The following is a 25,680-nucleotide window of genomic DNA, read 5'->3' on the forward strand; positions in this document are numbered from 1 at the left end:
AGAGACAGAGAGAGGGGCAGAGAGAGAGAGAGAGAGAGAGAGAGAGAGAGAGAGAGAGAGAGAGAGAGAGAGAGAGAGAGAGAGAGAGAATATTGATATTTAAGACTAACCACAGATAAAAAGGATTAGAGTTGGGGTTGAAATGGTAGAGTGCCTGACTAACAGTGAATGAAAAGCTCTGGGTTCAAAGATAGTGCCTCAAAAAAAAAGTGCATGTGCTTATTTTAAGTGAAAGATGAGAGGTATTATGGGGGAAAAAGAACAAAGAGTCAAGCATCTCACCATATAGTGCTGAATTCTTGGAACCCTGTGTTACTGTACTTGTAGAAACGTTCAGCATGTCATCTAGTGACATAAGCCATACCTTTGGTGTGTACCTTTCTGAATTTCACTTCCCAACCGCTGCTAACCATTTTCTGTCTAATATTCTGAATAGCTGGGAGCTTTGACTTAAGCAGATGACTCTTGAGTGAAATGGGGCAGAGTGTATGCTGTTGTACTGGATGAAGGCTTGTTATAAGCTGAGCTGTGAAAGCTGTGCATCACCACTGGCAGCAGAGAGAATAACCCAGCTCTCTGTGGACACCTGCTATTGGAACTATTCAAACAGCAGCAGCAGGACCACTACTAATAAAGTTTTAGCTAAAAGCAAATCCTGAAACGTGTGTGTGTGTGTGTGTGTATGTGTGTGTGTGTGGCACACGTGTGTGCCAGTCCTAGGGATAGAACTCAGAGCCTAGATACTGTTTTTGAGCTTTTTTGCTCAAGCTTGGCACTTTACTACTTGAGATATACCTATACTTTTGGCTTTTTGGTGGCTGATTAGAGATAAGAGTCTCGTGGATTTTCTTGCCTGGGCTGGTTTCTAACTGCAATCCTCAGATCTCAGTCTCCTGAGTAGGTACGATTACAGGCATGAACCACTGATGCCCATCTAAAACTTTATTCTATTTTTTCATGCCTAAGCTGTGTTTCTCATCTGACAAAGCAAGTTACTTTGGCATCATAAACTAGTCACCTAGTAGATACCACCTTCAACATATAGCCTGGTTTATTTTGGCATTACTGAGTTTTGAACTCAGAGTCTTTGCTAAGGAGACACTCCTACTACTGAGCAACCCCACCAGCTCTGCTTTTTGCTTATTATTAATGAGGTAAGAGTCTCATTTCTGGACCAGGCTAGGCAGCCTAGTCACTAAGAACAAAGGTCGTGTCACTGGATCCCAATCTTCAATGAGAAGAGGATCTTCAAAATGATTTTCTGTCTAGGTTGGCTTTAAGCTATAAATACCAACAACCTCAGTCTTCCAAGCAGCCAGGCTTACAGGATAAGGCAATTTTTGGAAGTTTCCAGCAACAGAATCCATCAGAAATACTAAGTCTACCATGGACTAAATAAAGAGTAATTTATGAATAAAGAGTTTTATATTTTGAAAATAAACACTAATGAATGAATGGCTCGCATAAAAATACAAATGAATGTGAATTAATGCACCTTCTATCAGGCAAATGTCATGAAACCCTTCTATTAATTACAATAAAAAATATATGAAAAAATACAAATGAGATATATATTCTGGAGACAAGGTTGGTTATAACCTTAAAAATCTATGCTTTGGTGTCCGGCTCCAGTAAAATGAACTCCAAATGAGTGATAAGATCTTTGATGTCTTGGGCTTCTTGGTGAATACACTCATCCCTCTGTAACAGCTCAATATGCTGCTAATTATCATAGCTACAAAACCTCTACAGAACCTCTCTGGGGACACAACCAGGAATATGCACCCCTAAAATATCCCCCCTCCTTCTCCCGTCTAGTGCTTCCTTATTAATAGCTCTGTGCTTTGAGAGTCCACTTAAAACTTGAAACATTATTTTCCTCCTGGATTACTTTATGCATTGGCATAGGAATTCATTTTCTGGACGACGTAATGCTATTCTTACCCGTTTCACAGCTGGGGCCGGTGAAGCCCTGTGGGCAGGCACACACGTTAGCGGCAATGCAGGCGCCTCCGTTCCTACAGCCGTCCTTGCAAAACGCTAAAAGAGCCATAAACAGAATCCGTCAGATAAAAGAAATCAGATACATGTTTTGAGTACTTAAGTAAAAAGTGCATAATCTCCAAGCCCAGCTTTGCTTTATCTCCCTTGGAGATGCAGATATTGAATAATAAAATGTATTATCATTTCATTCTCATATGATATTTTCTATATATGTAAGAAACTCCAGTATGATTTTCAAGACAGTTATCTCTCTTCCTCTGTCTCTCTTTCTCTCTCTGTCTCACTCTGTCTCTCTCTTTCTCTTTGTCTCTCTGTCTCACTCTCTCTGTCTCTGTCTGTCTCTATCTATCTATCTATCTATCTATCTATCTATCTATCTATCTATCTCTATATATAGTGACTATCTTAGGGTTTGAATTCAGGGCTTACGTGCTATCCCTGAGAATTTTTGCTCAAGGCTAGCGCTTTACTACTTGAGACACCACATCTGGTGCTTAATTGAAGATAAGAATCGCATAGACTGTCTTTTGAACCATAATCTTCAGTTCTCAGGCTCCTGAGGAGCTGGTTACAGTTGTGAGCCAGGGGGTCCCAGCTAAAACAACATTCTTAACAATGTAAGAAATGACTCTGAAGGAGAATGATGGAAAGGTTGACATTGTGAGGTACTGTATTTAAACTGACATGATGAATGAAAACCTCTTTGCACAACTACTTAAAGACAGAAAGAAAAAAGTAAGTGAATAAGAAATGTTTCACCAGTAAAACAAAACATTAAGATTTCTTTTAACAAAAAATTCAGAGAATATGACTATTATCAAATTCAGATTGTATCTTACAATGAATATTCAACTGTAGAGCCAGTCATTGGTGGCTCATGTTTGTAATCCTTGGTAATCAGGAAGCTGAGATCTGAAGATCAAAGTTCAAAGCCAGCCTGGGGAGGAAAGCTCAGGAAACTTTAACTCCAATTGACTAGCAAAAAAAAAAAAAAATTGCAGTGGAAATGTGGCTCAAAGAGTAGGACTGAAGCGTTAGGCAAAAAAGCTAAGGGACAGAGCCCAGATCCTAAGTTCAAGCCCCAGTAGTACCAGCGTATACATGCATGCGTACACACTTTCAGATACACATACACACACACACACACACACACACACACACACACACAATTTAGCTGTAAAATAAGCCTGCAAATTAGCAATAACCTTTGACCACAAACTTCTATCTATAATTGGAATCAGGAATAGGAAATGATAGCCACTCATGAGGCTTTGGCTATTTGTAGCATCGGTTGAAGTGATAAATATTAAATGCCCCATCCTTCCAGAAGTATGAAACCAAATTGAGAGCCTTAAAAATACCCAATAGTCTTGTTTTTTGATACCTTTCAAGTAAAAAAAAATCCTAGTATCAGTGCACAATCGTCTCATAACAGAAAACTGTATCATCTATAAATAACTTTGAAAATAGAGAATTTTGAACTCTCACATAAATACACCAGTGTGACAAATTTGCACACCAAAGACCAAGTATTAACAATAAGCAGGTAGGAACATTCTTGTTATACACATAGCCCTCAATCTAATATAATTCCATTCAAGACAAACTGTCATTTCATTCATGAATATTTTAGTCTACATCTCTAAAAATTAAACTGCTTTCTTGAAAACAATATAATGGTAGAATTGCTGAAAAAAATAAATGTCCTTGATTTTCCTATGATACAAAACATTAAGTATGCAACTACCTTATCATCTTGTACGTGTCTCTTTTTAAAAAAAATTATTTAAATTGGAATCTGGTCTTAAAGTAGCAATACAGTATACAGTCCATCTGATAACATAACCGAAGAAAGCATGGTGTGTTTTAATGTAATTAGAGATAATGAATGCATTTCAGTTTTCAAATGATGTGTACCTTTGTCTAATAAAATGAAAATATATCTTGTTCTGAATTTTTTGATATATGACCCACTAAACCATAATAAAACGTTATTCTAGGTATAAATTTAGTGGAAATATTTTTTAAAACCTACCCAATAATAAGAAATAGTCACTGCAATAGTCTTTAGGAAAGCTGACATTGCTCTAATAAGGACTAGTCAAGACACAGAATACAGGTCAATGTAGCAAAGTGACCTTGGGAAAGAAGGGGAAAGTTCTTTGAATAGGAAAAAGATCTAAGGCCTGAACCATACAAGGGTGATATTTGGGGATGTGCTGCCTTAAGAGCAGCACCGAAAACATAAAAACAAGACAGAGGGAAAAAAACCTGAGAAGATGGAAACAAGATCGGATGAGCCTGGCTCCCTTATCTGCCTCTCTTCCTATTGCAGCTGTTTTTAGGTCTGTGAGGATCAGTAGCATCGTGCTCAGCTTGGTCAGGCCTGTCATGAAGGGCCTAGGTCAGCTCTTCCTTGGCACTGACTCCACATGAAACTATATAACAGAAATCCCTCTGTATATCACCGTTAAGTAAAAAAATTAAATTGAAAAAAAGTTTTCTCTAGGATTTTGACATATGTTTCCTAGAGTTAGCTGGGATATACTTTCTTAAGGTGGTAAAATGGAGGGATTTGACATTCTCATTGAGAGTTAAAAGAATAGGCCCAAAGAAGCCACTTGGTTCTGTTGGTCTTGTGTTTTAAGTCTGTCTCCATCCTATATGAAAGTACACTTGGAGTTGGATACCTGTGGCTCACATCTGTAATACTAGCTCCTCAGGAGGTTGAGATCTAAGGATTACAGTTCAAAGCTAGCCCAAGCAATAACATCCATGAGACACATCTTCAATTAATTGCCAAAAAGCCAAAGAGCTGTGGCTCAAGTGGTAGATTGCTAGCCTTGAGCAAAAAAACTCAGGAACCAAACCCAGGCCCTGAGTTCAAGCCCAGGACTCAAACACATACACACATACACACACGTACATACACACACACACCACAACAGACATGGTTCAACAAAAGAATTTGCAAATGAATTTATCATTTACATTTCAAAATAATAAAGAACACATTTGCCAGACCATGTGCCTGTCATTGTAATAATTTGCAAGCTTGTTGAATCAGTACAGATCTTGGTGATTTGCATCATGTATCTAAGTTACTTATCTCTCAGTTTAATTCCCATTCCCAGCAGAGATACAAACACATAAATCTGAGTGGCTTTATTCAGGTACCAGTAATCCTAATTTTCACAAAGAATTTCTTGAAGTCTTGAAAGTTTTCCTTCCTTGAAATATGATAATTATCTGTCATCATTATCTGCTCATAATTTCAAGAGTTCCTTATGTTAGCTCTAAACTTGACTCTTCATGTCAGCTAGGAATCTGAACTATCCAGAAATGAGAGAAAGAATCAGCAAGGTTCCTAAAAGACATTTTTAAACCCCAACAAACTCTCAGAACATCCAGATGCATTGAAGGAACTCCTGTGGGTTTTGTTATGCCATTTGTCTAGTTTTCCCAAGCAAATCCTCATGGGATTTGGGCATCAAAATGAGTAGGCCTGACTTATGAACGTCTGCATTAAAGATTTCCATGCCGTACTGAAAGCCAAAGTAATCTTCTGACCTTCACCCATCTAGCTCACAATGAACTGTTTAGACCAGGCACTAATGTCACAAGCTCTCAAGCCACTGCGATGACAATGGGTCTTTCATGCTTCCTACTTCCTATAGAGACAGCATCAGAGTAAATCTGTTTTTCTGAACTCTAAGATGAAGGACACAATTAAGGGATGGGCAGCTTTAAAAGTAAGTTATGCGAATTACATAACACAGAATATAGCCCATATAGAATATGGGCTTCTTTTAAGGGATTTGGTAGCATTTCCAAGAATGGAGTTTTATCTCCCTTGTGAAGTAAGCTCACCTGAGAAAGGAAACCAGTAAAATGTGGGCAATGTGTTCACAGATAGCAGTGAACTACAGTTGGAATATCTACTGATGGAAATGAGAAGCTTGAGCTCATCAAGGATTTAAAAGAATTATCAACTGCACCGACCCAAACTGCAAAACTTTACCATATAAATTACAATATATAGACTCAGTATATCTAGTTCATCTATCTGTTATAGTAACAGAAGCTCAAGAGAAACAGCAAAGGGTAAACAAGCAAAATAAAATCAACACTGTAATTCTGATCCAAAATGGAAGTATTTCAGTAGGTTTAATGGTGATGGACATGTCAGAAACATAGCTATCACGACAGATTCTTAATTGGGCTCAAAAAGAAACATTTGAAGCTAGAATATCAGCAAACGGATGTAAAGAGAGTTTTGGAAAAACAAGATTCAGAACTAAAATTGGAAGTTGAAAAGAAAAGAATGGGGAGTCAATAAAATGTTGAAGTTCACAAATGCATAAGTGAACTGGGTTCTGGTGGCTCACATCTGTCATCTAAGATACTAAGGAGGCTGAGATCTAAGGATCACAGTTCAATGCCAGCCCAGGAAGGGAAGTCCAAGAGACTTCTTATCACTAATTATATGAAGGTGTGGCTCAAGTGTTAGCGTGTTATAGCCTTGACTGAAAGAACTAAGGAATGAAGTGGCCTCAGCTCCAGTACTGACCGAAAATATAAAAACTTTAAAAAAATCAAAATGGAGCAGTTCATAACCTGTATGTTGAGTATGTGGTCATGGAATTGGCTTGCTAGAGAAAGAGATATAAACCACTTAGGCTAAGCTGGGGAGCACGAGAGTAAAGGAGCTGAACTGTTTGGCTACATGAGCATCAAAATAATGGAAGTCTTACACAATGATGGAGAGGAAGACTATGAGCCACGTGATAAAGCTCTCACACTGAATGTCTGGAAGGTACAGGGCAGAGATGAGATGGCATGGACGTGAGTTGAGTGGGGCTGCGTGGCAGAGTGGAAAAGGCGAGGCACTGAAACCTCTTACCTTTGCAGATGGTTCCATTCCCCATGTAGCCAGGCTTGCACACACAGTTGTGCCCCCCAACCGTGTTGAAGCACAGAGCATTTTCATCACAGCTGTGCTGGTTTGTCAGGCACTCATCATGTTCTGAAAGGAGGAATACAATTCTGTTACTCAAAGATAGACTTTCAAAGAAGATATATATTTTTTTCTTTATTTTTGTTTGGGCCTGTACTGGGACTTGAACTTGGGGCCTAAGTGTCCCTTAGCTTTTTGTGCTAAGGTTGGAGCTGTACCACTTGAGCCACACTTCCAGTTGTGTGTTTGTTTGTTTCCGGTGGTTAACTGGAAGTAAGAGTCTCCAAGACTTTTCTGGATGAGCTGGCTTGGAACTTGCCATTCTCAGAGCTCAACCTCCTAAGTAGTTAGGGTTACAGGCTTGAGACATCAGCATCCAGCTTTAAACTACACCTAAACACCTTCATTGTTTTCTGGTAATTCTTTCAACTATACTCTATATAAAGTATAAACTAAAGAAAACCTCAGGTTTTGAAGTATTATATACTCCCCCTAGAAGTATACACAGTTTACATGTCAAAAATCATGAACTGCAAAAGGTTCAGAGAAATAGTTGACACGGCAGAACTGAATAGTAGAATGGAGTCAGGTGAGATGAATTCTCTGCAGATGACAAAGTCTGCCATTAGAGGCTCTGTGGCTAATATACGAGGAATCTTTCTTGTGAATTAAATCTGTTCAGGAGACATACAAGTGTTATTAACAAATAGAGTGGATATGTGGAGGGAAATATCTAACAACAAGTCAAGATAAATACAAAATCAAGTGTATAAGGAAATGCACACAGATTATATTAAATTCCTATGGTGGTATTAGTTTTTCAGTCTTTTGCCCAAGAATTACTTGGGTCTAACATTAAATACATATTTTAATAATGTACATATATATACACACATACATATATATGTATATCTCCCTATATATGTGTATGTATATATATACATATATTTCACCTTGATACTTCATATCTCATGCTGTAGAAACACATAATTATAAGAATCTTAACTGTAGGTTTCTAATAAAATTCTAGGTATTACTCCAAAAAGCGACAAGAAAAACAAGAGATATCCCACATAATTTTTGGATATGGGGGATAGGGATGGGAAACATTACTGGGGCTTGAACTCAGTGGGTAAGCACTGTCCCTTAGCTTTTTTCCCCCCCTCAAAGCTGACCACCTCTTCGAGAACAGCCCAGGCAGAGAAGTCCACGAGATTTTCATCTCCAATTAGCCACCAAAAAGCCAGATGTGGACTTTTCTGCCTGAGCTGTTCTCAAACTATGATCCTCCAATCTCAGCCTCCTGAGATGCTAGGACTATAGGCATGTGCCACCTGGCTGGCATTATAGTTTTGAAATTACATGAATGGCTGTCTCATTTTCTAAATTGCTTGCTGAACTAGACAACAGTGTACAAAATTCTACCCCATACTTTACAGTAGCTGAATACGTCATGATGCTCTAAATTCATAACTATTATTGCTAATGTAGAAAAGACACCTGGTTTACACCTGGTGGTACCAGTTGGAGTTAGGCTGTAAATTCAGAGACACCAGAATGGGCAAGCCCAGCTGCCCAGCTGGATTCTGCTGCCTGAAGCAAAATAAATCTGCCCTCTGAAGTTTCTATCTGCTGCCAATTTTCTTCCCAGTGCAACTCAAAAATGCTATAGTTAATCCATAAATCCCTATGAAGACAGCCACAGGCCCTTTAGCAGCAGATGCTGATCGATTCGATGTTGTTTTCATCCTTGTCTTGGTTATCTTCTTAATTAGAACACACTCACTAAGTAGTGGAAGGGCGTAACAAGACTAGGCTTGGTACCCACCCAGTGTGATCAGATTCGATGAATGTGAAGTCATTATTGCACCTAAGATCTGGTTTATTTCCTGGTTCTTTATTTCTCGTGACTGGAATAAGGGAGAGAGCTCCTAAGCAATACAAAGGCAGACAGTTTTCTGGCTCTTAATTGCCTTCTCATGTAACTGTTTCCTGTGCCTGAAGCGTCCCACTTCAGAGTCATTGCTGGGAATGCCTCAATTTCCTCCTACAGAATCATGGGTATTGGGTTTGTCCTAGAATCATGTGCCAACCTATGTTATTCTATATGTTTGTTGTTGCTTTGTTTTGTTTGTGCCATTCCTGAGGCTTGAACATAGGGCATGGGCATTGACCCAGAGCTTTCATCTTTCAAGGTGAATTCTCTACCGCTTCAGGCACAGCTCCATTTCTGGCTTTTTGGTTGTTTATTGAAAACAAAAGAGATTCATGGACCTTCCTGCCAAGGCTGGGTTCAAATGGTTATTAAAATGCTGTTATTCTATTGTTATTTATACCTAGCTAGTACTCTTAGTCTCCCAACTTCAAGCACCATGATGGTCTACATTTTTTTTTTTTGCCAGTCTTGGGCCTTAAACTCAGGGCCTGAGCACTGTCCTTGGGCTTTCTCAAGGCTAGAGCTCTACCACTTGAGCCACAGCACCATTTCTGGCTTTTTCTATGTATATGTGATACCGAGCAATCAAACCTGGGTCTTTGTGCATGCTAGGCAAGCACTCTACCACTAGGTCAAACTCCCAGCCTGATGGTTTATATTTTTTGTTGGGCTTTATTTTGTTTTGATGGTGCTGAGGTTTGAACTCAGGGTCTCATGCTCACTACACAGGTACTCTATTGTTTGAGCAGCGCCTCATTAATTTCTGCTTTAGTTTATTTTTCAGAAAAAGTCTGTAATTTATTTATTTACTTTTTTTGGCCCTGCCAGCCTCTGACCTGTATCTTCCTACATCCATATCCTTTATAATTGAAATTATAGGCATGTATAATCATGCCTATAATTTATTTATAATTTATGCCTATCATTTATTAAATTGAGATTAACCCTACTTAGTTTTCCTTCTTTCTTTCTTCTTTCTTTCTTTCTTTCTTTCTTTCTTTCTTTCTTTCTTTCTTTCTTTCTTCCTTTCGCCAAGGCTGATGGTCCTATCTCCAACTTATAAGTAGCTGAAATGACAGGCACACACCACTGTCCTCAGCCCCAAACTCAGATTTGAAGCAATAATGGTGGATTTTCTTCATAAGGAATGACACTTGAATTAATGATTCAATGATTAATTGAAAAAATGAATTCAGATAACAACTTTTGCCATCATGCCAGCCAATGTATATTTGCCTGAACTGTAGACTAGGTAACTATTAGAGAACTTTTTTTTAACCCCGCTGATAATTACTATGGTGGTATCTATTTAATTCTGGATCTTTTTCTTATTTATTCATTTATTTATATTTATTTAGTGTAAGTTCTGGGACTTGAAATATGGGCCTTCTTGTCTAGCTCAGGTTATTGCTCAAAGTTGGCACACTACAACTTAGACTTCACCTCCTGGTTAATTGAGATTGACTGTCATGCATGACCATTTTTGCCCAGGCTGTTTTTACATCATAATTCTTCTTCTTTCTGCCTCAATAGCTAGAGATACAATGTAAATGTTAAATGATGTAACAAGGCACACACACACACACATGTATGTATGTATGTATGTATGTATATATGTATGTATATATTTTTTTGTCATTAATGGGGATTGAACTCTGGGCCTGGAAGCTGTCCCTGAACACTTCAGCAGTTCAAGGCTAGAACTCTGTCACTTGTATCACAGTGCCATTTCTGGTTTTCTGGTGGTTAATGGGAGAGATCTCAGCCTCCTGAGTAGCTAGGATTACAGATGTGAACCACTAGCACCCGCTGCAAGACATAGTTTGAAAACAGGAAATACTAAATCTGTTACATTATCACTTTAAACTTTTTCATAGCACCTAAAACAAAATTGGTATTAATAATATAACAATCATCTGAAGTCTGGCACCTGAAGCCCATTTCTTTAATCCTAGCAACACAGGAGACTGAGATTTAAGGATCAAAATTTAAAGCCAGCCCAGTCAGGAAAGTCTAGGAGACTCTTTTCTCTAACCACCAAAAGAAAAGCTGAAAGTGGAGGTGTGGCTCAAGTGGCAGAATCCTAGTCCTGAGCACATAAACTCAAGGGCCACATCTCTAAGTTTAGACCTCAGAACCAAAACAATAACAAAATCAATTATAGTAAAGAGTGACTTTTAGAAAAAGCCAGTTTTTTCTTTAAACTCACAGACCCATTAACTTTGGTTTGTTAATCTTTCATATAACAGAATACAAATGAGCTAGTAGTCTATAAAGTCATCTCAGTTGTAATGGCAGTTCCATATCCAATTCTGAACACAGGTCGATTTCATACCTTTGCTTTGATTCATATCCCGGGGGACAATGGCACCAACCCATTATTCCACATCTCCATTTTTATTACCTTCTCTAACACATCCCAGATATAACAAGTAAATTTAAATAAGGATGGAAATTCAAAGATATAATTTAAATAACATTATGTTCCAGTGTTCAAGAAGAGCGTATCAGGATATACTAATGAATGAAGGCCAAGGTCTATTTCACATATAATGGAAAGTAGATTCTGAGATCTGCTGTTAAAAATATCTAATTCAGTTATGAGTCATGGCTCACACCTGAAATCCTACCTACAGAGGAGGTTGAGATCTGAGGATGGTGGTTCACAAAGCCAACCCAGGCAAACAAATTCAAGGGATTCTTATCTTCAGTTAGCCACCAAAAAACAGGAATAGAAGTATGGCTCACGTAATAAAGTGCTAATCTTGAGCAAAGAAAAAGCCAAGCAAGAGTGTAAAGCTCTGAATTCAAGCCCAATTACAAGTACTGTGTGCATTTGTGTGTGTGTGTGTGTGTGTGCACATGTGTACAGAATGTTTAATATACACAGAATATTTAATCCAACTTCATTTCCCTGGAAAATACTTCATTATCCTAGTAATATAACAAATAAGACTGTCCCCAAATGTTCTCTTTCTAAATCTCATCTTAGATATTAGGAGCATGACTGTTTTTAACAAAATTTGAATAAATTTGAATTTTGAATATTAAATAAAATGGGAAAAATAAAGAAACAGATAAAAGGACACACCAGCTGGGCACTGGTGGCTCATGCCTGTAATCCTAGCTAGGAGGCTGAGATCTGAGGATCGTGATTCAAAGCCAGCTGGAGCACAAAAAGTCCATGAGACTCTTACATCTCCAATTAACCACCAGAAAACTGGAAGTTAAGCTGTGGCTCAAAGTGGTAGAGTGCTAGCCTTGGAATGAAGAGCTCAGGGACAATGCCCAGGCCCAGAGTTCAAGCCTACAACTGACAAAAAAATAAAAATAAAAAAAGAAAGAAAGAAAGAAAGAAAGAATGATAGAGAGGGAAAAAAAGAAAGGGCATGCCATTATTCATCACCATGAAGCAGAAGAAATTTAGACGTTAGCCATCGTCATATATTACAGTCCATAATCTCACAGAAATGGCTAATAGAATGGTTGTATGTATTACATGTTCTTTGCTTTGATACACTATACACAATGTAAAACAGATTTTATAGAGCAACAAGACTCAATGCAGTACAGTTTCCCCACAGGAAGAAAAAGTAATACTAATGTACGTCATGGGATTTTTCTAAATGTATATTCTATATAGAACAATAAGACTTCCTTTTCACTGACTAGCTGCTGCATTGGTTAGGTTAACATCCCAAGTGGAATCAGTAATAATAATATATAGCTCAACCTCACTTAAATTTTAAATTTGACTCCAGGCACTGGTGGCTCACATATGTAATCCTAGCTACTCAGGAAGCTGAGATCTGAGTACCCTGGTTCAAAGCCAGCCTGAGTAAAAAATATCTGTAAGACTCTAATCTTCAAATAAGCTCCAGGAAAAGGGAAATGGAGTCGTGGCTCAAAGTGGTAGAACACTAGCCTTGAACAAAAAAGCTCAGATAGCAGCCAGGCCTTGAGTTCAAGCCCCATGTCTGACAAAAAAAAAAAAAAGAATTAAATTTGCTGTCATATTGAGATGTTCCCAGTATGAATGTGCTATCAAGAGGCAAAAAAAATTCAAAAAGCTACCCTACAATTCACATAGCTCCAATTTCAACACACACTGAAAATGGCACGTTTTTCCATTAGACAACTTGTGTTTTACAAGTTTAAATATTGAACAAGAACAAAAGTATCTTCTAAATATATCTATATCTACATTTAAATTCAATTAAATATATTTGCTTCAAAGGCTATTCTATATTAGAATCTTCTTGGAATAGAAATTATAAACAGTAGCTTCTCACAAAAAGCTTAGCTTAGTTGTATAGATGTGGTAAAACATAAATGTCTTTAGCACATGGCTGTCATTATAAGAAATGCTAAAGCAAAGAAAGAAACTGTTCAGAGGAGGTCACAAGAGATCAAGAAGAAAGAAGTCATTTCTGTTTCTGAAAGGAACCAATGACTTCAGCAAGAACAGAACATTTGACATGGATTTTTAAAAACATGTATTCACATAGGGATGCCACAGATTGCCAATTAAAGCATTGTAATTTGTTTCTTTCATATGAGGAATATTAAGACTCTTACTGGCCTGGGCATAGTGAGGCTTTTAGTCCATCTCAACCAATAAAAACATCTAACATAGTAGAACATGTCTGTTGTCCCAGCTACACAGTAAACATAAATAGGAGTGTGGTTCAGTTATACATATGAGACCCTATTTGAAAAATAATTAAAGCTAAAAGGGCTATGGGCCAAGCTCACGTGGTAAGTACCTACTGGCTCAAGACCCTGTGTTCAAAGTCAATTACTGCTGAGAACAAGAGGGGGGAGGAGAGAAGGGGGAAGAGGAAGGCAGAGAGGTGGAAGACAAGGAAGGAAGGAGGCAGAGAGGGAGGAGAAAAGGAAGTAAGGAGACAAAAGGAAGGAAAGGGAAAAGAGAGAAAAGGGGGAAAGGGAGAAAAGACAAAGAAGCAGACTTCTTCCTCCTTCCTCCTTTCCCTTTTGCCCCATCCCCTTCCCTCCTTCCTTCCCTTCACAAATATTTAAGGGACTTTGTACTCTCCATCACCAGCAATATCCTTGTAATCAAAACATTTACGTGCTCATGATTAGTGACACAAGGGACACTGCTACAATTCATTAGACTACTTAAATATTCTAAGACTAGAATAACATATGAAGGACAGAGGAGGGAAAATGAGAAATTATACACGATTCGAGTAAGCAATAGCAGGAAACACTGCCACAGCACATGTTCTGATTTCTAGATACATTTGATTTTCAGATGTCATTTTTTATCTAGTTTGTGATGCTAAGAAAGCGAACTGACCTTTCTAAGTTTGAAATGGGGAAGCAGCCAAGCATCACTGGCTTACACTTCTATTCCAAGCTACTTAGGTGACTGAGATCTGCAGATCATGGTTCAAAGACAACCAAAGGTAGGAAAGTCTGTGAAACCCTTATTACAATTAACCACCAAGAACCCAGAAGTAGAGGTGTGGCTGAAATGGTAGAGTGTCAGTCTTGGGTGAAAAAGCTAGGGTACAGTGCTCAGGCCTTGAGTTGAAGCCCCAGTATTGGCACAGAAAATGAATATACAAAATAAGTAACAAAATTAAATAAATAAATGGGGAAAATAAAAACCCATATCCAGCGTTAGTTTAAAGAACAAACTTGGAAGATGTATACTAAGATCTCAGGAAATAAGAGTTTTGAGGAACAGGATCTATTTATTCTTTGCCTTTATTCGGTAATACTCCCATTTTTTGCCTTTTAATTCTGTTGAGAAAGTCCAAATGCTTTATTAAGTTTATTCTCTTATTTTTTTTCCGACATCAGCAATATTTTAGATTTTTTTTTCTGGTTAATGTCACTTCCACTGTTGGCTTTAAAGGGGACAATCCTGCCGTCATCGCCATAAAAAAGCATTTGCTTTGTTTCTTGTAATTTCCTTACTTACTCACTTTCTACTACAGGAAAAATATACTAACTACAATATAATTCCAAAAAAATATACTTCCAGTGCTACAAATATGACTGCAAAAAAATCATGCTTTGAGCTTATTCAATATCCATATTGGCAGACAACTCTCCCAAACTCATTTTTTAACACTCAGGCAATCCTCTTCACTATCCAAGTTTCCTGTTCATTGACCTGACCAATTCAATACAGATTTCTTATTTTTCTTCAGTTTTCATGGCAACAAATGTCTTGTTCAGAATTCTTCAGTCTGACATGCCTGCTTGGTTTTCTTCTACCCTTCCACGGCTATGTTCAGCCCCCTTCACTAATCCTTACTTGATCACAGAAAGACCCTCAAATTTCCTTAGAGATCTGAGTTCTGATTTTCAGACCAAATCTTGTTTTTAATTTCCTTATGTGTTCCATGAATTAATAAGCTCTGACTGAACACAATGCAGGACAACAAAAGCCTTTACAAGCACACCCAGATAATTTACATTTGTTCTCTAAGAACCTTTTTTTTTTTTAAAGTTTCTATTGCATAGTTCTGGGACACTTCAAACATCAAAGATAAAAAATGATCCGCTGTTTATAACATCAGGAACTTTTGAACTATAAGAGTACTTATGGCCCATGCCTCTTATTCAAGAGGCTGAGATCTGAGGATCACAGTTTGAATGCAGCCTGGGCAGGCAAGTCTGTGAGACTCATCTCCAGTTAACCACCAAAAAAATCCAGAAGTGGAGATATGGCTCAAGCAGTAGTGTGTTAGCTTTGAGCAAAACAGCTCAGGAACGCTTCCTAAGACCTGACTTCAAACTTCAGGATGGACACAGACACCTCCTCCCCCCCCACACAAAAGACACATGCACAAAGTGTACTGCTGAGATGAAATGAACTGGTATCTATAATCTCCAGATGTTTTATAGTACCATAAAGGAAACAAAATGGGGACCCCCCTAGCAATATAATGGACTTCCCATCGGCAACATTCCAAAGAGCAGATGACTAGGATTCTACTTGTTGGTAGTTCTCAATTCTACACATACACTCCCATTCCCTTCCCCACTGCTCAGAAGCTGACAAAATTGAGACATTGTATGCCTGTCTCTTCTCTGCGTCAGTACCATGACCTCAGGATGACAACACTGCTTCTGGCTAGATCCTTCTCACTGACTCCCCACAAACTTGGAGCTCTTCTCTAGTCAGATCCATCCTCTCTTCTCCTCTCCTCATTCTGTTTTGTGGTACTGAGGCTTGAACTCAAGAGTCATGTTCTTTTATTCAAGGCTAGCACTCTACCACCTGAGCAACAATGCCACTTCCAGATTTTTCTGTTTATGTGAGACTGAAGAACTGAACCCAGGGCTTCATGCATGCTGGGCAAGCAGTCTACCACTAAGACACCTTTCTAGGCCCTGATTCTCATATGCTTTTAACAACCATCTATTTTGGGTTAAAAATTAACCCATGTTCTCTCTTTGTTGGTTTTTTTTTTTTTTGGCCAGTCCTGGGCTTGAGCTCAGGGCCTGAGCACTGTCCTTGGACTTTCTCAAGGCTAGAGCTCTACCGCTTGCGCCTCAGCACCACTTCTGGCTTTTTTCTATGTATGTGATACTAAGGAATCGAACCCAGGTCTTCGTGCATGCTAGGCAAGCACTCTAACCACTAGGCCAAACTCTCAGCCAATGTTCTCTTCTTTTTTTTAAATGTTTTTCTCCATATATTTTTATTGAAATTAATAGAAGGGTTATATTATATTCACCAGATAGAAGGTGCATTACTTCACATACACTGATACCCTTTCTCATGACTTGGTCCCTATATCCTCCTCCCACCCCCACCGCTTATCTTGTTTCCCCCCCTTCCCTATCCAATTTCAAATAACCAAATATGCATATTTACATTATATCAGATAACAAGGTGAAATACTGTAACAATACAAGAGTCATGTTCTGGCCAGACAGACACTACCATTTGAACCCCAGCTCTGCCCTAATGCCATAGCTTTTACCAATCATGAAGATAAACTCTCTACTCATCAAGACTTGCATTGTGAGTCTTGCTTTTACCAAACTGCGCTATTCACCAGGCTTATGCATCACTTTATCAATAAATCATTTGCTTGCTGAGGGTGTGTAGAGAACTAGAAAAGAACTACAAAATTATTTAGTCCTGCATATCTGACCTGTTTCCTTGACTTCACACGGGGTATTTTATGCTCAGGAAGTTTTCTACTCTCTTTGTCTAATGCTGCTCTCACCTTCCGTTACTACCAATAAAACTCCCCAGAAACTGTTCCTGACATGCTCCCCCTTTAGTCTGAATAAGTCCCATGAAAGAGAGTGCCTTGTGCTTGATTCCATTGGAGCCTATGAAGGCCAGAGTCGGTTGGGAGAAAGGACTCTGGCACCAGCCCATTTCAGTTCAAATCATGGTTCTGTTTTTTCCTAGCTTTATGATCTCAGAAAAATTAATCTTTCAAAAACCATTTCCTCCTCGGTAAAAGCAGCTTTCTTTCCTTCCGTCCTTCCTTCCTTCCATCCTTCCTTCCTTCTTTCCTTCCTTTCATGTAAGGGTAGTGCTCTATCACTTGAACCACAGCATCATTTCCACCTTTTCAGATAGTTAATTGGAGATAAGAATCTCATGGCGTTTCCTTCTCAGCTGGGCTTTGAACCATGATTCTCAGGTGTCAGTTTCCTGGAACCTAGCTCAAGTGAATTTTTAATAGAAACACTTTTTGTAGTTCAGATTTGTTAGAATGTTTTTGACAGAGTCATAAAGACAAATGAGATGGTGGATGGAAAGCACTGAGGAAAATCCAGGCGCAAGCAGGGCTTTGTGAATGAGTGTTCATCAGTGCTCAGCCCGCTGTCAGGGCCTGTTCATTCTCTCATTTGTCCTGTGCTTAATCTGTGCACTCCTTGAGTCAGGGAATTGTATTATAGATCTTTGACGCCTCAGTTCTTGCCATAACACCAGATACACTTCAGTGCTTGATAAGTGTAGATGAGTGATCAGGCTCCAATATACATGCACGTAACATTTCAACATTTCTCATATTTGTGGAGTATCTCACATGTGGAGTTCATTTCATTCACTCAAAAGCCAGGCATTGGTGGCTCATACCTATAACCCTAGCTACTAAGGAGTCTGAGAGCTGAGGTTTGCAGTTCAAAGTCAGCCCTGGCAAGGAAGGCTATGAGACCCTTAAACTAAATAGCAAAAAGTCAAAGGTGGATGGAGCTATGGATCAAGTGGTGGAGCACTAGCCTTGAACAAAAAGTGCTCAGGGATAGCACCCAGGCTCTGAGTTCAAGGGCTAGGCCTAGTACAAATAAGTAAGTACATAATAATGTCAAAGGATTTTGCACTTAAGTCACATACTATATGCTGACCTCTAATCCTTTATACAAAGTGAAATTTTCTGATTTCAGAATAATGAAAATATGAAGTAAATGAAACTCATCAATTTATTCACTCAAGCACTTAATTTTAAAATAAATTTCATTATGAAATTTCTTCCCAGTGCATAGTACCTGAGTTTTTACCACAGCATAATTCTAGATATGATAATATTTCTATTCCAAATGACACATTGTTTATTAATATACCTAAGGAAACATAAGACACACATAGAAGTAGCTTTAATTTCATGCTTCAGTATATACTGTACTAGGGACCACCTGTTTCACCAACCCCTCCTCCTTTCTCCCCTTCAAATCTCTCTGTGGTTTGAACTTGGGTCCTGGGAGCTGTCTCTGAGGAGCTTTTATTTTTCAAGGCTGGTGCTATTTGAGCCATCCCTCTACTTCTAATGTTTCGGTGGTTAATTGGAGATAAGAGTCTCATGGACTTTACCACCCTGAGCTGCCTTTGAAGCACTATTCTCAGATCTCAGTCAGCTGAGTAGTCAGGATTACAGGTGTGAGCTTGCCAACTCCCCACATCATTTTCTCATTTTTATAACAGTACCTTACTATCCTTTAATCTATCTCCTTGAAATGATATTGATATTACAGGATCATTGTTGCTTGTGTTATGTCTCTATTGCTTAGGCAAGAGTTGTAATTGTTATAGAATAAGTCAGACAGAATTCTTGTTTTCATGACATGAATAGTAGCATGACCTCTATAATAATGTAAATCCATTCTTTATGTGTTATATGTGTGAAATGTGTGAACATATATTGTGTATGACCATATGTACATGCATGCATAAGTTATCTACCCTCAATACAGATGGAGATGGATGATAGATACATAAAGAGGTAGATAAGAGATACATAAACACCAAGACAGATACAATGCCGATTAAGTAGTGAAAACTGTGTTTTGCTCTGTTGTTTAGTGGCAAGAAGCATCTTAAGAGTACAGTAAAATCTGTGTTATTTTGAAGGCTGCCCTCTTAAAATTCAGAGATTTTTTTTTCTTTTTCATTTTTCATAATGTAGTTAGAGTGCCTCTTCACTTTATGCAGTTTCTCCAAGAATCTTTCTGAATCCCTTACTTCTAGTTGATGCGATTATCTCACAGAAAGTCTTTTCTCATTGATCCTCACAGAAGGAATTCTCACCCCCAAGAAACCAATGGAGGGTTTTTCTTTTAGATGGTGTATGTGTGTGCGTGCGTGCGTGTGTGTGTAATTCTTGGGGCTCAAAAATCAGGACCTAGGAAGTGTACCTTAGCAATTTTTTGCTCAAGGTTGGCACTCTACCACTTGAGCCACAACTCCACTTCCAGGTTTTTTGTGTGATATATTGGAGATAAGAGTCTAATGGACTTCCCTCCCCAGCTGGTTTAAAGCCTCAATCCTCAGATCTTAACATCCAGAATAGCTAGTATTATAGGTATAAGCACCAGTGGTTGGCTCCAGTCATTTTTCCTGAACATTATTACAACTCACTTCTACCAGCTAACCTTCTCTCTCTTCATGCCCATCTTGTCTCCTTAAGCCAGTAGCTACAGGATCATAAATCAGATTTGTGCTTAGATGTGAAGAGAAATTCAAACATAGGACCAGGATCTAGCTAGATTTAAAATTAAAAAACAGCTAAACAATAGCAAAAACTCAGTTTCTGAGGTTCATAGCTTTCCTTTTCTTATTTCAGCATGTGTCTTCCTGCATCTCTGTTCCTTCCATTTGCTTCCCAACTGCAAACTTCATTTCTTTCCTTCTTCAGTGGACTCATTCTGCTTTCCTTTATTCTTCCAAAAATATCAATGTAAAACTTAAAAAAAAAACAAAACAAAAAAATGTTCACCCAAACAAGGGTGAATGATTTCATTATAACCAGCAATGTTCTGCTCTGGGAAGACCGCTTGCTTTTAGTATTCACTGTAGTTTTCCACCCATTTCTAATTCTACCAGCACCATCCTCTGTGCTGCCTTCTCTGCCTTTCCTTTCTCTGGAGACCCAGACCTAGCACATAAAGGCTTTTTCTTTAGTGCTACTTAAACATGTATATCTTTCCAGAAATGATAAGATGCACTCATTAAGTCATAGCATTTTTTAAGGTAAAGTAGGATTAAAGAAAAAAAATAGGAACAATACAGCTTGTTGCCTGGATGTGAGGAGAAACTTGACCTGTTCTTTATCAAAAAGTGTCCTGAACCCTATGGTAGATCAAGTTGACTGTAATGGTTCCAATTCTCTTTCTAACCTGGTCTGCACATTCTCCATTACTCATTCTCAAATCTCCTGTACTCTGAGACAAAATGATAAACAAAATAAAAATGATTAACTTGAAAGTGAGACCCCCACCATTCTTGAAAGTCCGAGAGCTAAAGCTTATCATGCTGCTGCTCAAATGATAGGATGGGAACCATTCTCATCAATGAAGTCCACCATATTTACCTAGGAAGGTCAGTGGGAAACTAAAGGATTGTTATTTGAAACCCCTGAGAAACAGAATTGACCAGAAGAGATGAAAAACCTTTAGCCACATCTGTTTCCAGACTGTTATGTAAAGCATACGTTGAGAGCATACATTTATTTGAGGAACAGGAGAGTCCTCTTTCATTAAATGCCGCAGAGCTTCCATGACTCCTGTCTATCCAATTTAAGATGCTTCAGTGGCCCACCAGGGTTTCCTGTTTCATAGCATGAAACATTCTGGATTTCAGCTGCCTGTTTCCCTACCAACCTTTATATCTAGAAACTTGGCTTCTAGAAACTCCCAAATCCAAGTTCTATGTTTTGATACAGAAATTAACATATCAAAGAATGGTTAAAGAAGAGTCTTTCTTACCATAATGGACACCACTCAAACTTCCTCCACTCTTGCCCATCTATGTAAAAGCAGTAGATATATTTGGTGTCTGGATACAGATCCAAAAGGATCCATCACTCTCTATGTGAAACGTTTTATTACTGCTAACCTCCAGAGATCTCCACCCTTGCTGTACACTGAGTGTTTGGCAGAGTATCTGACTGGAGTTTGGAGCTCAACCCTTGTTTGCTGACTGTGTTCATCCATTAGAGAAAAACATTGGATCAGGTTGGCATAAGATGCCAATGACACAGAAATTCCATCTAAGTTTTTGGTAAGAAGTTCCCGTGAATGAAGAGAGGAAGAATGGGAGAGCACTGTCATGCTATGTGACAATGGAACCAGGAAAGCTGAGGAGATGGGGAGGGAAAGGAGAGGTAAGGGAGAACGAGGAGGGGGGTGGCATTGACCCACGTGCATTATACTCATAACGTCACAAGTTGAATTGAAAGCACTTTGTGTGTCCATTTAAAGATGGAAGGAAGGAGTTTTCTTCAAATCTAATTGGATTGCATCTCTAGAGATGCAACTCTTCCAGAGAATACAAAACTAGAAAAAAATGTAGTTAACCAAACCTAAAAAAAATATTATCTGTTCTATGATATGAAGATGCAGAAAAAATTTCAAGAATTTGGACTCTAGTGCTTGCATCCACCGAGTTCTTACTGGCCACAGAAAAAACTGAGGCTTAAGCAAGCAGATTAAATGACTTATCCAACGTCATGTTCAGAAAGACTTAAAACTGGGACTTAGTTAACTTTATTTGTAGCTCCAAAGCTACTTTTGTATGCATGTGCGCACATAAGTGTGTGCGCGCATGCACCAGCATCAGAGTTCAAGCTCAGAGTTTGGTGTTGTCCCTTTACTTTCTTCACTCAAGTCTGGTGTTCTTCCATTTGAGCCACAACTGTTTCCTGGTTTTTGCTGATTTATTGAGATAACTCCAATCAAAGCCCAGTAAAGCTTTTTGTAAATCCCTTAAAAAAAAAAAAAGGTGTATGAGGTGTCTCAAGGTCTCTCTGTCCTGGCTGGTTTTGAGCTGTAATCTTCAGCCTCCTACATAGCTAGAATTAAAGATGTGAGTCACCAGAGCCTGCCTCCAACATTTTTTTGGTGAAAAACAACAACAACGAATATGTAAAGCAGAGGAATAACCATATTGCATTTCAACCTTACAGAAATTACGCTTTTGGCTTTTAAAAAAAATCTCTCTATAAAGTTGTAATCATATTCAATGTGGATTTATTTTTGTTTTCCTTCCATTCAGCCAAGAGTGAGCCCTAGTGTGATTTTGCAAATCCCAGAACGTGAACACTAACAGGGAATGACAGCTGGTGTGTCCCTTGCCCGTCACATTCAGTGGTCTGTAACAGGGTAAATGACACAATTACCTGCTGTAATTACTGCTGCTGACAATACACTCTCCCTCGTGAATGCTTGATGAAATTCAGACCTGCTTTTCTTGTCAGTCCAATCAAAATCTTTGCCCACATATTTGTGGGTAGTATTTTGCTAAATAACTGGTCCAAAATTGGCACCCAAATCTAAATGGACATTACTTAGTGTAACTCAAGTATTATGAATGTATTCTTCTCATTTTGGATATTGCAATGAAAGTCTGTGAACAAACTCTTACTTTAAAATTCCAAAATAGATTCTCACTTGTAAAGTTACATGAAAATACCGTACAGAGAATGCAAATGCACAAAAAGGGAAAGGGAAGGTATCAGAAGAATTGAGTGAAACATTCCCCCACATCTCTGGCCTATAGAGGTCTTCTCTATAGCAAATTTGTTACTTATTTCATTTCAGCTGTGAAGACACTGGAGAATACACACAGACCAAACAACTGTGCTAGCTGACTGCTCAGATCCTGGCTGTCAGCCAAAATCCTCCACAAGTTATAGGTAGGCTGTCAGGATAAAAAAGTAAAAAGGCACAGGACATACTAGCCTGCAGATACAACTTGTTCTTTCATCTAAAACAAAAAGTAGCTACTAAATTCTCATTTGAAGACTGGGACTAGTGGACTAAACAATGAAATTACAAGTAACAATAGCCATACAAAGAACAGTCTCCTTGTGAAGAACACAAGCAGTAGGAGATTTTTTGGCAAGTACATTCCATAACCAACTTTGTTCCCTTGTGGATAACATCAATATGTTAGCCGAAGAACATATTACTAACCAGTTGAACTTCATTTTTTCCAGTAAGTGGTTCCTGCTTTAATGGTGTAAGGTATTTATGGAAACCATAACAGAAGGCTAATTATCATGTCCTTGATGGGTTCACATGTTTTAACAGTTTGACATCATCAGCAAAAAGGCAATGAATGAATGGGTGAGGAGGTCAAAGATGAAGGACACATTTCCATGTTCAGTGCTGAATGGGCAGGGGGAGAAATAGAAAGGCAAGAATACAGGGCAAGTGCAAGTGAGAATCAACAGAGATCCTCACGCCCCAGTGATCCAAGAGTCAGGCCCATCTTAACGGTTGTGATGTAGCTTACTTTCATCGTCTCTGTAACAAAATCAGTGCAATACAATTGTCACAATGGTAGTGCATTTCAATTATTAAGCAGAGTTTAAGATAAAGGTATAAGCCTCCATCGATTTATCTTTTTTTCTACTAAAATGAAAAATTAGATTTTAAATTTGCCTTAAAAAACATAACATTCAATGTCACTTTGTAATAATAACAATATGTATGGCTCCAGTGGTAGAGCAGGTGCCTAGCAAACATCAAGCTCTGAGTTCAAACTCCAGTACAGATAAAATAAAAAACAAAAAATTTAAACTGGGCACTGTTTTTTTTCAGAGGAGAAAACAATAGTAGATCAGTGATTCCTCTCCATAATTCTCCTTTTTTTTCTTTTTCTCTCTACCAGTATCCTCAGGGTTTGAACTCAGGGCTTAGGAGCTGTCCTTTATCTCTCTTTTTAAAAAATATTTTAATTTAATTTAATTGTAAAAGTAATATACAGAGGTGCTGCAGTTATGTAAGGTAATGAGCACATTTCTTGTCCAATATTGTTACTCCCTCCTTCATTTTCCTCCCATATCCCCTCCTCCCCTGGACTGACCCAACCACTAAGGTGTAAAAGTCATTTCCAACATAGTGTGCTGTGAGTATCGCTGTTGCTTTTAGTTCTTTCATCAAAACTGATACTCTACCACTTGAACCAAACTCTACTTCTGATTTCTTTCTTTCTTTCCTTCTTTCTTTCTTTCTTTCTTTCTTTCTTTCTTTCTTTTCTTATATTTCTTTTCTTTCTTTCTTCCTTCCCACCTTCCTTCCTTTTCTTTCCCCCTCCCCTTCCTCCCTCCTCTTTCTCTCTCTCTCCTCTCTCTCATCTGTTATTGCATACTTTCTTTTTTTGCTGGTTAATTAGAAATAGAATTTCATGGGAAGTAGTGGTGTGGCTCAAGTGACAGAGGGATAGCCTGAAGCTGAAGAACTGAGGGACAGAGTTTAAGCTCCACGACTGACCAAAAAAAAAAATTACAGACTTTCCTGCTCAGGCTTCCTTCAAATGTAATTATCTGATCTCAGCCTCCTAAATAGCTAGAAATATGGGCATAAGCTATTGGCATAAGCTGGCAATATTACGGCATACTCTGGACATATTATTATTATTCTCATTATTGAGGTTATTTTATTATTTTTAGTTATCCAAAGGGGTTTCAATTCAGCATGGCAGCTTATAGGACAACACAGCTTGAGCAGAGTCATCATTTCCAGTGTCCTCCTCTATCTACCCAACATTACCCGCCCCAAAGTTACTTAGTTCCATTTGCACATGCACACACACACACAAGTGTTAAAAGTGTGTATACACATATGTACATATACCTACATTCTAGGCATAGATATCTATGAGTCTATCTAGGTATAGATACATATCTACCTAGAAATACCTATAGATCTATCATTATAGATCAATATACATACATAAATATACCTATACACATAGAATATACATGAGTATATATAGTTTGTACATTCAATATATATATATTCATTTATACATACATACAGTGTTATGACTGTATTTTCCCAGTTTTGGAGTCTTGGTAATTTGCTCAATGGATCCTAGCGCACTCCCACCCCTATAGCAGAGGCTAGTAATACACCCAGCCACTGCCCTCTAACACAAATCCAAACATGCTGTCATGGGAACTCCATGGAAGGAGACAAAATCTGCTTGTCCCATCTCCTGCCACAGCGCTTCCCACAGAAACTTCCCAAACCTGGAGATGAGCTTTATGTTATTCTTAAGTATTTTGCTTCGGACTCTTTCAGACCCGCTCCACTTTCCACTCCCCAATGTTCTTCCTCAGTTTTTTCTCCCTGAGGACCCCAGCAGGCTTTCTGTAAACATTATCCTGAATAGATCTCTAATGCTGGTCTCTTGTGGCTTTGCTTCTGATCACCTTCATAGCCTCAGGTGGTGTTCATCCACCTGCTTGTTTACTACCCTTCTATCAACCTTCTCATTGGGAAAGCCAAGGAGAACATGAAGAGACTGACCAGCAGTGTGCATGGTCCATAG

At 38.5% G+C, this 25,680-nt stretch overlaps 1 protein-coding gene across 4 annotated transcripts in view; it reads right to left on the bottom strand.

Annotated features, from left to right (window-relative positions):
- The window catches only part of Nell2 (neural EGFL like 2), a 372,707-nt gene that overhangs the window by 78,120 nt on the left and 268,907 nt on the right, over nt 1-25,680 (bottom strand). For all 4 annotated transcript variants that reach the window (XM_090324484.1, XM_090324479.1, XM_090324493.1 and 1 more), the window contains 2 exons: nt 6,908-7,030; nt 1,945-2,040 (listed from right to left, as the gene is read on the bottom strand). In XM_090324484.1, the coding sequence (XP_090180610.1) occupies nt 1,945-2,040; nt 6,908-7,030 (219 nt within the window). The remainder of the gene's footprint in view (nt 1-1,944; nt 2,041-6,907; nt 7,031-25,680) is intronic.

This window comes from Megascapheus bottae, chromosome 2, assembly GCF_031878675.1.
Source record: "Megascapheus bottae isolate mThoBot1 chromosome 2, mThoBot2.hap1, whole genome shotgun sequence".
In the NCBI taxonomy this organism is placed as follows: domain Eukaryota; kingdom Metazoa; phylum Chordata; class Mammalia; order Rodentia; family Geomyidae; genus Megascapheus; species Megascapheus bottae.